Source organism: Microtus oregoni, unplaced genomic scaffold (genome assembly GCF_018167655.1).
Source record: "Microtus oregoni isolate MIOR12 unplaced genomic scaffold, Mior012 000215F_ref0000472, whole genome shotgun sequence".
Classification (NCBI taxonomy): Eukaryota; Metazoa; Chordata; class Mammalia; order Rodentia; family Cricetidae; genus Microtus; species Microtus oregoni.
Window position 1 is genome coordinate 168,757 of NW_024544883.1, and position 14,240 is coordinate 182,996.

The following is a 14,240-nucleotide window of genomic DNA, read 5'->3' on the forward strand; positions in this document are numbered from 1 at the left end:
CAAGTAGTTTACAACTTTTATTTTCAATTTCTCTTCACCAGATGCCTTAAATCAGCATCAGCCAGAGTTGAGGGATTATAGCTTACTAAGAATTGTACCATAATGCAGATGTATGTGGCCTTCTATGTAACCAGGAACATGCTGTTATGGCAGAAACAGAAAACAAGCAAACAAGAATGTCACAAAGACACCACCTCTCTCATATAGACACCAAAGATGAAGTTGAGGGTCAGAATAAATTATTATATGCCGACTCAGAGAGATGCCTCATTAGGTCTAAACAAACATACATAGGTATAGCATGTATGTTTCTAGCAATATTTCTGAACCATTCCATCATTGTTGGGTTTAGGCAGCTGTCTTCTGTGACTAAAAGACATGGAGAGTTGATATGACTATGTTTCTAACAGGAGATCCCTGTCTACAGTCAATCATGTTTACAGAAGCATATGCTTAGAGCAGAGGTCAGAACATTCTTCTTTTATAGGTGAATTGTAGGCAGCTGCTTCTCATCAGGTCACTTCCAGTAACCCTTTCTCTGGCTTTGTTTCTCTCTTTTTATACCTGCTTAAATATACTTCCTCCTTCACTGTCAGAGCTTTGAAAACACTGTATGAATATCTTAGTTATTTAGTTGTTTTCTAATAGCTTCTTTAAACATTAAATGACATGGGAACTCATGTTCTTGTGATACTCAGTTCTCTGTCTCTGTATCACATATAAAAGTATGTCTTAAATGTTTTTCAACCAGTTGTCAGGCAGAACCAAAAGCATAATCTATATAAATGTGTTTTCTGGAGATCTCCACACCTACACTTCTCTCTTCTTTGGATGTTAGTGCTAACTGTTTTTACAGCTACTCTAATTGCAGACCACAAAACAGTTTAGGTGGTTGAGAGTGAGGAAAATGCCATGACGGCTTTTACACATTAAGCAAGATTCCTGATATGTTGAATTTTTGTTAACCCTTCAATAATTTCTAAATAACTGGAAAAGTTAATTTTAATGAATTTTGTCATTTATTTTTGTGCAAAAGTGGATTTGGAGATTTTTGATATATTGTTCTTGAAATACTGTTGTATTGTGTTCTTAATTTCCTTAAAATTCCAATAATGGGCATCATGTAGCTTGTTGTTGATGTTTCCTAAAAGTGCTTATAAATTTCCATGGTGAAATCATGTTGCTTGAAATTTAAATAACCTGTATTTTAAAATTTGTTTTTATTTTTCCTAACAATAGAGTACTGATTGAATTTTCTTTTTCTTTAGAATGTGATTTGTTCATTTGTTCCACATCAAATTGGAGTATTTAAAGTGAAGCAAGTGATTGAGATTATTGGTCCAGTGGTAGATGAAAATTTACGGTCATTGTCAATGAAACCATTTCATTATATACATTTAGAATTCAACAGCACTTGCAAAGCTTACACTAAGAAAGTCGGGGTGAAAATTAATCCTGGTATGTTATTGTATTAGTTTTACACAACTCTGATGTAATTATTGTTGTTAATATAAGAGTATATGAATCAAACAGGGTAAAAAACAAGTACTGTCCCCATTTATAAAACATCTATCAAAGTAACCTAGAAGGCCTGTTCAAAGACAGGTCTTATATACTAGTACTGATTATGAAGTAGTTCTCTGTCTATACTAAAGATTTACATTTCTGTCATATTTTCAGTAGATATTGTGCTGATATTTTGGGGTGTTTTATACAGATGCTCAAATATTTTATGGTTTCTATGTTGTATTCTTTCTATAATTTTGTTGGCTGTTAATGTAAACTAGTTTTGAATATATCCAAATTTTCTTTGTGCTACAGTTTCATCCAGTCATATATAATGTTTTATTAATTATACCATGTGACCTTGGTTAGTTACATTGTCTTTAGCTGAAAAATACCTTTCACTTCATATGGATTAATTTAAATCTTCAAATTAGCATGCTTATTGTTATGCATACAATTTAATAATATTTATTATTTGCTAAATTATTTTACATAGACCCCTGTATTTTATTAAGTCATTTGTATTTTCTCAATGTGTTTGAGAATTTAGCATGTTAAAATCAATTGCTGTGAAAATTCTATTGCTGTGAAAAGATACATGACCATGGCAACTTTAATGAAAGAAAGTATTTAGTTGGGGCTTTCTTACAGTTTCAGAGGTTTGGTCTATTATTGTGGTAGAAAGCATGATTTATGCAGGCAGACATGGTGATGGAGAAGGAGCTGACAGTTCTACATGTGGATTGGCAGACAGAAGGGAGAGAGAGAGAAACACTGGAATTGGCATGAGCATTTGAAATCCTAAAGTTCACTACCAGTGACATACTTCTTTCAACAAGACCACACCTACTTTAAGGCCATACCCCAAATCTCTGTCAATAGTATCACTCCATAATGACCAAATATTTAAATCTATGAGCCTATGAGGGCCATTCTTTTTTTTTTAATTTATTTTTTCTTGGAAAAAAAATTTCCGCCTCCTCCCAGCCTCCCATTTCCCTCCCCTTCCTCCCACGCCACTCCCTCTCCCCCCACTCCTTTCCCCCTACCTCTCCAGGCCGAAGAGCAGTCAGGTGGAAAGTCCAAGGTCCTCCCCCCTCCATTTAGGTCTAGGAAGGAGAGCATCCAAACTGGCTAGGCTCCCACAAAGCCAGAACATGAAGTAGGATCAAACCCCAGTGCCATTGTCTTTGGCTTCTCATCAGTCCTCATTGTACAGAGAGTCTGGTTTTATCCCATGCTTTTTCAGTTCCAGTCCAGCTGGCCTTGGTGAGCTCCCAATAGATCAGTCCCTCTGTCTCAGTGGGTGGGTGTACCCCTCACGGTCCCGACTTCCTTGCTCATGTTCTCCCTCCGTCTGCTCCTCATTGGGACCTTGGGAGCTTATTCTGGTGCTCCAATATGGGTCTCTGTCCCTATCTCCATCCATCGCCAGATGAAGGTTCTATGGTGATATGCAAGATATTCGTCAGTATTGCTCTAGGATAGGGTCATTTCAGGTTCCCTATCCTCAGCTGCCCAAGGAACTAACTGGGGACCTCGGCTTGGGCACCTGGGAGCCCCTCTATGGTCAGGTCTCTTGCCCACCCTAAGCTGGATCCCTTAATTAAGATATATGCTTCCCTGCTCCCATATCCATCCTTCCTTTATCCCAACCATCCAAATTCCCCAAGTTCCCCCCATCCTCCCCTTCTCACATTTCTCTCCCCATCTCTCCTTACCCCTATCCCACCCTACCCCCAAGATCCCAATTTTTTTTTCGGCAATCTTGTCTACTTCCCATTTCCAGGAGGATAACTATATGTTTTTCTTTGGGTTCACCTTCTTATTTAGTTTCTTTAGGATCACAAATTATAGACTCAATGTCATTTATTTTTGGCTAGAGACCAAATATGAGTGAGTACATCCCATGTTCATCTTTTTGGGTCTGAGTTACCTCACTCAGGATAGTGTTTTCTATTTCCATCCATTTGCATGCAAAATTCGAAAAGTCATTGTTTTTTACTGCTGAGTAGTACTCTAATGTGTATATATTCCACACTTTCTTCAACCATTCTTCCATTGTTGGACATCTAGGTTGTTTCCAGGTTCTGGCTATTACAAATAATGCTGCTATGAACATAGTTGAACAAATGCTTTTATAATATGAAAGGGCATCTCTTGGGTATATTCCCAAGTGTAGTATTGCTGGGTCCAGGGGCAGGTTGATCCCGAATTTCCTGAGAAACCGCCACACTGATTTCCATAGTGGTTGGACAAGTTTGCATTCCCACCAGCAATGGATGAGTGTGCCCCTTACTCCACAACCTCTCTAGCAAAGGCTATCATTGGTGTTTTTGATTTTAGCCTTTCTTACAGGTGTAAGATGATATCTTAAAGTTGTTTTGATTTGCATTTCCCTGATCGCTAAGGAGGTTGAGCATGACCTTAAGTGTCTTTTGGCCATTTGAACTTCTTCTGTTGAGAATTCTCTGTTCAGTTCAGTGCCCCATTTTTAATTGGGTTAATTAGCATTTTAAAATCTAGTTTCTTGTGTTCTTTATATATTTTGGAGATCAGACCTTTGTCTGTTGCGGGGTTGGTGAAGATCTTCTCCCAGTCAGTGGGTTGCCTTTTTGTCTTAGTGACAGTGTCCTTTGCTTTACAGAAGCTTCTCAGTTTCAGGAGGTCCCATTTATTCAATGTTGCCCTTAATGTCTGTGCTGCTGGGGTTATACATAGGAAGCAATCTCCTGTGCCCATCTGTTGTAGGGTACTTCCCACTTTCTCTTCTATCAGGTTCAGTGTGTTCAGACTGATATTGAGGTCTTTGATCCATTTGGACTTGAGTTTTGTGCTTGGTGATAGATATGGGTCTATTTTCATTCTTCTACATGTTGACATCCAGATGTGCCAGCACCATTTGTTGAAGATGCTTTCTTTCTTCCATTGTATACTTATAGCCCCTTTATCGAAAATGAGGTGTTCATAGATTTGTGGGTTAAAATCCGGGTCTTCTATATGATTCCATTGGTCGACTTCTCAGTTTTTATGCCAATACCACACTGTTTTCATTACTGTAGCTCTGTAATAGAGTTTGAAATCAGGGATGGTAATGCCTATGAGAGCCATTCTTATTCAAATCATTATACCAGTTAGCTAGTATATGAAATAATCCTTGGCTAATTCTTGGAAATGAACAATACAAAGGACTAAATACCAACTTACTTTTCAATTTTATTAAAGGGATATCCCCATTGATCAGTAATCCCACAAGACAATTTGTGATCAAAGATTCAGAGAAAAAGGATGATCATCTACCTGTAGCAGCAATGCTCCAGTCAGCCATGACAAACCTTCATAATCATCACTCCAATGATATGTCAGCGAAGGGTGCACTGATTGCCTTTCCTAATGACAGAGCTGCAAGTATCAGGTGTGAAGACCACCATGAACAATTCAGGTAAAATATAATATTAATAAATTAAAATTCAAAAGACATAATATCCAGGATTATGGGCAAAGATCTGACAAGATCCTGGCATTAGAAAAGAAAAGAAAGCTACTGGAGGCAGTAATCAGAATGAAATTATGTTTGTCCTTTTGTATGTGGAGAACAATGGCTTTTGAATGTTTGTGTTTGCCTTATCTAACTTTTTATACACTCTACTGTGTACTTGTGAGGCAATAGCTGGCATACAAAATAGTTTTCAAAATCATATTAGGAATATCAATATATAAACGATAGAAATAATCACTATTGGTATTATAATTAGACTCTAAAATAATTATATTTTTAGTATAATTATGTTTGAATTTATCTGAATAAAACACTGTAACTTGTAAGAAACTAATTAACTGTTATCATTGTCCTTGTTTTCTCACCTCAGAGTCATATTTCTAGTAACTCCTCCCCACTTGATCTAAAACTTCTCAGATTTAAGTTCATAAGGAATGTTTAAGCTACAATTTAAATTCATCATAATTCAAGGACATTACTATGTTAAAGGTGGCAAATACATGACTTTCTGGACCTCAAGATTTTAATATATCCATAAGTAAACAAGGGTTATTTTATGCCAATGTGTATACTAACAATAGACTAACTAAACTTAATAATAGCCCCGTACTTTTTCTACTTTATTTTTTTGGTGGGTATCATTAAGATCATTTAATTTTGTGCCGACATTCCTACTTTACCATTTGATTATCCAGTCCACATTTTTGCTATCTATAAAAGAAAAATTCTATGACATTTACTGACTTTCCTGATATTTTAATTTATGAATCTATGTTTAGTGAAAAGATTCAGTATTCTCTATTTCTTCTAATTCTGGTCATAATTTTAAAAAGATGTATACATATATACATATATGTATATAATATACACATATATGTATATAACACACATACAACACATGCACATAGGTATATCTCCCCCTTATCCTCTTTTGCAATGATGTCTTTGTATACCATAGGATATGCATTTTATCATACTTACCATGTAATGCACTCCACTTGATACTGAAATTGACCAGTAGGTACTTGGTATCGTCTAATCAAACAGGTATGTGTGCTTGTATGCTTGCACACACACACGTGTGTGTATGTGTGTGTGTGTGTGTGTATTTTAACATGATATGTTGTTCACCTTGTAGAACAATTTTCACAAAGATGCCTAGGCATGTCTATGTGGATCCTGATTATGAATACACTGATTTGGAAAAATTGGAAAGGAAAATACATCGAGATTACTACACAGACTATATTAACGGTTTAAGAAATACACGCCTTCTTAAAGAAGCACTGAGGTAAAGATAGTTTTTCAAACAATGTGCCTAAAGACCAGATTTGCTTTTCTTCTTAAATTGATTATTTGAATATAAATTTCGGGAGTACAATACAATGATTGGATATAAAGATCAAATCAGGGTATTTGACATTGTCATCATAAATTTATAGTGTTTGATCAATGTAATAATTGAAGATTTTATGAAGGGTAATGCGAAATTTCAGGACATCTATGCAATGTATTTGGTTTAAATCTGTGTAACTAATGCTTCCTTAACTTTCTTGTCATTGCTTTTAGTGCTTTGTATTCCTACTTACTAGTCTCCACATCTTTTTAGTATTTGCTATAATTTATCTTTTTAATAATAGCCATTTCAGTGATATGGGGTGATAATCTGTGTCGGTTTGATTCTTGTTTTTCTGGTGACTGAAGACACTGAGCTTTAGAAAATAAATTTTATTGGCCGTAGACTTTCTTTCTTTTAGAAGTATACATTCATTTCATTTCATTTGTACACAATGTTATTTGATTTTTTTTTTTTTTTTGATTTTCGAGACAGGGTTTCTCTGTAGCTTTTTGGTTCCTGTCCTGGACCTAGCTCTTGTAGACCAGGCTGGCCTCGAACACACAGAGATCCGCCTGCCTCTGCCTCCCGAGTGGTGGGATTAAAGGCGTGCGCCACCACCACCCGGTTTGTAATTTGATTATTGAGTGGGCTGTTATTACGCTTTTTAGTTATGTGTGTATTCTGGATACATATCTTTTCAAATGAAAAATTTGCATATTTTCCCCATTACAAGAGTGGTTTCTACCTTTTATCATCTTTTTTGCTTTGCAGAAGTTTCTTAGCTGTATAAAGTCCCATTTGTCTGTGCTTTGAGTGTTTATCAAAAAATTAGTACAAAAAATCAAATCTGAAGTTCATTTTATGTTTGTATTGATTATTATGGTTCAAAATTATTCTCCATGCTAATATTAAATTTGTTTTTTATGCCTTAGTTTCCTTTCCATTATGAGTTGTTTTAGTAGCATTTTAATATATATTAAAGGCAAAACATCTAGCTCCTTTTGTAACTTTTGGTAGCTTCCTATTTGCAGTTTTCTTAGTTAGTTTTTGCTAGAAGCAGATCCTGAGGTAGGGATTCTATTGTATGTGATTCACTAAAGCATATTTCCAAGAAAAGCTGTGTAGGATGTTGGAGTCAGAACATAACAAGGGAAGAATTGATGTATTTCAAATAAAGTTTGTTCTCAGCCTGATGCCAACATTTTTTGAAGATAAATGATACCATTGTTTCTATCTTGAACCAAAGAGGCTTTTCTTTTGGTCCAAACCACTCAGTGACGGTGATTTTTTTTGATTGTGACAAAAATATAGGGGTGCCTGTAACTTCTTCTATGAGCTGTTGAAGAAACGTAGAGGCCACTTAGTGGAGGAAAGCATCTTTCAGATTAGTATGCCAATTCAGTTAAATGGATATGGATAAGCCTATAGCAGTGTTTTTCATGGAGGACATTTGCACTTATTATTGTATTTTGTGAACGACTTTTCCTCTATCAGTGATTATTATTATTATTATTTTATCATCATCATTATTTTTATAGGGAACGCAGGTTTCCAGTAAGTGAAGTCGATATAGGCATGCTGCCATCATCTGGTATAAAGTCACCATCATTATCTCAATCAGAAATCGAAGAGATACCTTCATCTTTAAAGACTGTTTCCCTCAGAGCTAAAAGATTGCTAAGCACCAAGAAAATAACATCCAGGGAGGCAGAATCTCTGCATAGAAAGGCATGTGCATGTTTTCAAATTTGTTCTGTAGTGAGAATTCTAAAAATAATTCTTACTAATATTGAATGATTAATTTTGGAAAAACAGATCTCCAGAGGACTTAAATCGAAGCCAACCACTCACCAAGAAAAGCGTGACTGCAGCAAAGTTTTGACACCAAAGCAAATCCATCAAGTAATTGTTGGTAAGATTATACAGAAATTTACTACACTCTTTTGTGTGTGTGTGTGTGTGTGTGTGTGTGTGTGTGTGTGCTGGTTTTATTTATATAAAATATTTGATTGCATCCACCCCACCTCAACTCCTTCCAGGTCCTGCTTACATTTCTAACCACCCAATTTTATATTATATTCTCATATTATCTCACTTTTTCTCTATTTCTCTCTCTCTCTTTTCCTTCCTTCCTCTTTCCCCCTCCCTTTCAAAAACAGATTTCAAGATGGTAGAATAGGAAGTCCATGGCTTATTTTACCACACAATATTAACTATGCAGCTGTTCTTGGACAAATGTGTCATTGTGAGAGCTTTGGCCTTCAGTTCCTGTGAAACCCTATTATGCCTAAAGACAGACGAGGATCAATTTTACCTGATAGTTCTGTCAGGCTAACTGATTATAGTCCTAGGTTTAAACAAAAAAATAGCTTTAGCAGCCTCAGCAGCAGTCCCCAATCCCAAATTAAATTTATTCTTGTCATCGGGGCCTATTATACAACATGGTAACTGTAATTTAAAAAGATACATGAAGCTGTGTCGTGGTGGTGCACACCATTAATCCCAGCACTTGGTAGGCAGAGGCAGGCGGATCTCTGTGAGTTCAAGGCCAGCCTTGTCTACAATAGCTAGTTCCAGGACAGTCTAAAAAGGTACAGAGAAACCCTGTCTCAAAAAACCAAAAAAAAATGAAGATACATGAATGTTGCTGACACTGAATTTTTGAATTTTCTTATGCCACTGTACACAGGTACATGAGGTAATACATATGCTAATTACCATTATTTAACTATTACATAATGTAGACATAGCTAAAACATGGAATGGATTGAAGGGGGTGGTAGAAAGGAGGTGGGAGGAGAGAACAAGAAGAGGGGCACATGAAACTTTGGTTCGTAGGTAAAATAAAGATTTAATAAAAAAGATTAAACTAAAATGACACAAATTTAGTATATGGCTAGAGGTAACCCATGAAGAAAAAAAATCTCACTATTTTTTTCCTGAAAATATAAAGAACCCAAGACTAGTGAATAGATTAGGAGCCAATAAACTATTTAAAAGAGTTGTATTCTCATGAGTAATACACAAAATAAAATTATTTTAGTTTTCTGATTCCTTATATAGTCACATACAAACCAATAATGTAATTTATGTATTTTACTCGTAGGTATTTATCCAAAAGAAATGACATTGTATTTCAAATCAGTATTTGTTATCTAAAATGTATAGTAGCTTTTTAAAAGTAGCTAATAATTAGAAACTAAATATTAATGAATAGGTGAATAAACCAATCTTAAAATATATACACAAAGGGAATATGTCCTAGCTTTATTTTGGTTTTTAGGATTAAAATACCCTGACAAAAGGCACCCTAGGGCAGAAATCTATTTTTAACTCAAAATTCTAGGCTACATTGTTATTGTGGAGAAGTCAGGATAGCAGGAGCTCAAGACAGCTGGCTACATCAGTGAAGAACAGGGAGAAATGAATGTTTACATGCTTTAGTGTTTAGTTTTCTTTCTCTATTCTTATACATTCCACAACTTTAAACCAATGTATGGATCCACCAAGAGTGGTCAGCGATGTCCATACCAATCAAGATGATAAAGATAATTCTTCATAGAATTTTTTTTTTTACTCTTTTGGGGTCTGCCACCCAATTCCCAAATAAATACACTGAGACGTATTCTTACTTATGAATGTCTCATATTAGCTCGACTTGTTTTTAGCCAGCTTTTCTAACTTAAATTAACCCATTTCTCTTTAACTAAACTTTACCTTCAAGCTTTTTCTTTCCTTTATTCTATTCATTATTACTCTGTGGTTGACTGTGTGACTGGCAGGAAAATCATGAGTACAAAGTTAGCTTTGGTTATACAGTTGAATATTGTCTCAAAACAAAAAGGAGATTATGTATAATTATTATACAATATATATGATACAAAATATATACATTAAATTATAATTAAAGCTTTTGGCTATAGAAGAAACCCTTAGGAAACAAGTCATGGAACTGAAAATAGTTTTTTTAAGAATTAGATATTGGTAAATAAAGTAAATGTATTCATTGGTGAAATTTTGGAGATTAAATTGATGATAAGAATTTTATTGTGATTATTATCTTACCGTGAAATTTTTCATACTAGAATATAGTCATATTGAACATGAAGCAATAATCTCTAAACATGAAGCTTTGGTATGATCCATAAAAGCATGTTCATGTCTGACATTGTACCAAATAATTTTGTGATATTATACTATATAGTTTTGTGTTAATTTTAGACAATTTATCTTACCAAAATAAAATCTAAAGACATAGGAAATGAAGGAACACCTTTGTAAGAATTTTACTTAATAATCTACTTTGATTATTTCAGGACCATCTGTTCTTAACTTTGGTAATATTTGTGTGAAATCTACAAACACTCAGCTACTTCACATTGTTAACATGCTGCCAATGTATATATTGATACAGTTAGATATTAATTTGGAAGAACTTCGGAAAACCAACCAATTTTCCTATGTGATTCCACCTACATCTAGTACATATATTTCGATGGTATTTGAGTCTTCTACCAACGGGAAATTTTGGAAGTAAGGTTTATTTCTCAATTTTTACTTACTGGAGTCATTTATGGTATTAATTTACTTCAATAACTGTAACATAGATTATATTTTATTCCAAAGTATAAGAGGTATATAATATGCCTCATTTTGTATACGTGTATGTTCATATAGTTCAGTGGTAATCTGATTTTCTCCATCATTATTTTCTGAATCAATTATATATGGTAATCTATAGCATATATACTTTATATGTATCTGAAGTCTTTAATTATAAATAGGTACTGTGCTATCTGTTAAGTTTGGGAGTTTCTATTCTGTTACAGATCATTTACCTTTAGAATTAACAACATACCTGGTGGACATATCTTAGTAATGGCTGTCATCCTGCCTGTAAAACTTGAACTGTCTTCTAATGAGGTTGTGTTGAAACCCCAAACCTTCTTGTTGAAAACATGTTTTCGGGGGACAGTCAGGCTATATAATCATCTGAATCGTCCTGCCCAATTTGAATGGAAACCAGTAACTGAACTGAGAGGAATTGCATTTAGTATTCGTCCAGCCCAAGGTAATCATATATTTTGTTTTTATTTAGAAATTAATTTATTCACTCCTGAATTCAGGCATTAATAACTTACTGATCACATACTATGTACTTATGACAATAGCATAGAAGTAAACTTGATACTATCATCAAGAGCATTTATTTTTAAATATGTAAATATGACTTGAAAATAAAGATCCTGTGTTGAAGTTCTAACAGAAACACATAATAAGAGCTATATAAAGATGACAATGTTAAGTTCTTGGTTAACTATATGGCTTAACAAGTTAGAAATTTACTAGACAAGATGGGAGGATAGATACCCAGAGAAAAAATGATGGTGTAGTGTTTAGATCAAAGGTAAGATTAAATTTTAGGGGTTCTAAAACCTCTAAGGCTGTCAAATTGTTGATTAATATCCACTGACATTAAATGTAATCTGAATATACATTTGCTTATGAAAACTATCATACAATATGGATATGTATCAAATTAGAACATTGTATGACTTAAATTTATACAGTTATTTTTCAGTTAATTATTTTAAATCTACTAACTTATTCACATCTGAGTATTGTCAAGTCTATTATCTTGCTTTGTGTTTGAGCACACAACTGAGTCCCTCAGTCTATACAATGTATAACATTAGCCATTGAAGATACTCCTAAAAAAGTCACTGCTTTTTATATTTTTAGTATAATTATAAGATTATTTAAAGTGACTTATGTTTTCTTAGATTTTGAATTATTTTAAATTAGTTATAGCTAGTCATAAGTACAACTAATAAAATAAATTCAGTGCAATTAAAAAATTAAAACTGTCAGTTATTAAGAATACTAGTATAAGCCAGTCTGAATTACTGCTTTTGATGGGGCCCTGAAATAGTTACCCATCCATTTAAATTTGAGTATGCTATTTCTTACAAAAAACATTTCATGTATTTTTTTTATTATGTAAACCCAGTAACTTCTAAACTGTGATTTATCTAGTAGCCTATCATCTTTTGCAAAGATCATTGTGTTGTGCTGTGAGGACCTTATAAGGACAGAAGGTATAATTTAAAAAGTATATTGAAAGTTACCAGTTGATCAATACTACCTTTTCATTCTATGTGCTTATATTTCTGCAGTGAGATGGGAAGATCTGAATCTTTGCATCTGCACTGACTTACTCTGGTGTTTTTATAACCAGTTAAAGTCTAGTGCTCCATGAGTGCCAAGTAAAATAAATATTAAGACTGATCTTAGCTTCTCACTTATTATTTTTTTTTGTGAGCAATTTCCTCTACATGTGCTACTATAATTCTCTCAAAGGATGGTAAATATAAATAGATAGGAATATGATTGAAAAATTCTTATTTTTGAACTTTTTTATTTGAAAGTATTGCCAGCTTATCATATATCTTGATATTTATTTCTATTTTCCACTCCTTTCTCTTCTTTCTTCTTCCTCTTAAATTTTCTCCTCAATGTCTTTAGTTATAATTTAGAAACAGTTGTTGTTTTGAATGTAAATTGTTTTTGATTATATAATAGAAATATAATAGTTTCTTGTGATTACCAGACAGTTTAAAATTGTTCATACTGGAGTGTTATAAATTAATCTTAACATTAAATTTAATTTATTGGTATTGATAAATTTTAAAATTGAAAAAAGAGCTTTCTCTATAATAAGGTTAGACAGAATTCAAGGATAAAGTTGTTGAAGTGTCTTAATAGCCTGGAGTTATTTAGCAAATTTCAGCATAATTTTCTTTTATTGATACTTCTCAAATTCATTTGCAAAAACTGTATTTTAAACTGTAGTGTTTGTAACACTGACTTCTACTGAGAAGATAAAGAAGAATGATAACAAATTTCTATTTCAGAGATACTCCATAATCCCTTTCAATTTATTTCTACAAAGATATAACAGTTTTAGATTAGCTATAAGTAGTCTGACTATAGGCTTTGATCAATTCTCTTAGTTTTCATTAATGGTGCTTAAAAAGCACAGTGTATTATGCTTTTCCAACTTCTGTTATTTCTATCTTAACTATGACTTAATTGGCTGTCCTCCATGGTTTTGGTGGAAATGCAGTGATGACACATAGTTTGAATAAAATAGAAGTAGAATTGCAAAGTTACAAGTGTCATGCTAGTTAAGTTTTGCATGATCTTCAGAATTCTTTAGAAAGGAGATATTGATGTTTGCTTCTTTTGTTTGTCCATGACTTCTTTCATATGTTTTTAGACAAACTAATTATTATAGCATGCAGATATTAAAATGTTTAATTCTAGATAAAATTTTATTTAAATAATATAATTAAGTTACTTAAAATATAATTTTTAAAATTGTTTTGTCTAAAATTTAAGAAAGCATATAATATTTGTAATCATATACATGCATTTTAATAATGTTTTCCTCAGAATATGCATGCAGTGATTACTCAGTTTTATATTTTCAGTGTTTACACTTTTATGCAATTTTTATTTGGCCTCTTGATATCAAATTTAGTCATTTACCCTTCTGTCGTTGTTTTGTAAAGTGATGTGAATATTGTTATATTAAGATTTGTTCCCAAGACATTGCTATTGTTTGAGTTGGTATTTGGATAGGGAGTATTGTAACAAGGAGAAAGTGAGACTGAAACGCTGTTTTCTGAGATAGAGTTCAGTTTTAGTTTAATTTTTCTATGTGCTTATTTAGTTTATTGGCTTTTTCTTTGCCAGTACAATGACTCAATACTTGAAATTGTCTTCAGTTAAGTCACTTGACTCTTTCTCAGTTTTCTTCACTGAGCAACATTCCCCAGCAAATCTCAACTCTCAAAATACTTGATTATATGACTTTAGATATTATCTGATATG

General features: G+C 33.4%; 1 protein-coding gene across 1 annotated transcript in view; it reads left to right on the plus strand.

Annotated features, from left to right (window-relative positions):
* Nucleotides 1-14,240, plus strand: part of LOC121445581 (cilia- and flagella-associated protein 47-like) — a gene marked incomplete at its 3' end in the record, with an annotated part of 123,182 nt that overhangs the window by 28,177 nt on the left and 80,765 nt on the right. The window contains 7 exon segments of the mRNA XM_041647720.1: nt 1,269-1,458; nt 4,732-4,948; nt 6,144-6,296; nt 7,883-8,072; nt 8,160-8,256; nt 10,661-10,877; nt 11,174-11,415. Coding sequence (XP_041503654.1) covers nt 1,269-1,458; nt 4,732-4,948; nt 6,144-6,296; nt 7,883-8,072; nt 8,160-8,256; nt 10,661-10,877; nt 11,174-11,415 — 1,306 coding nt within the window.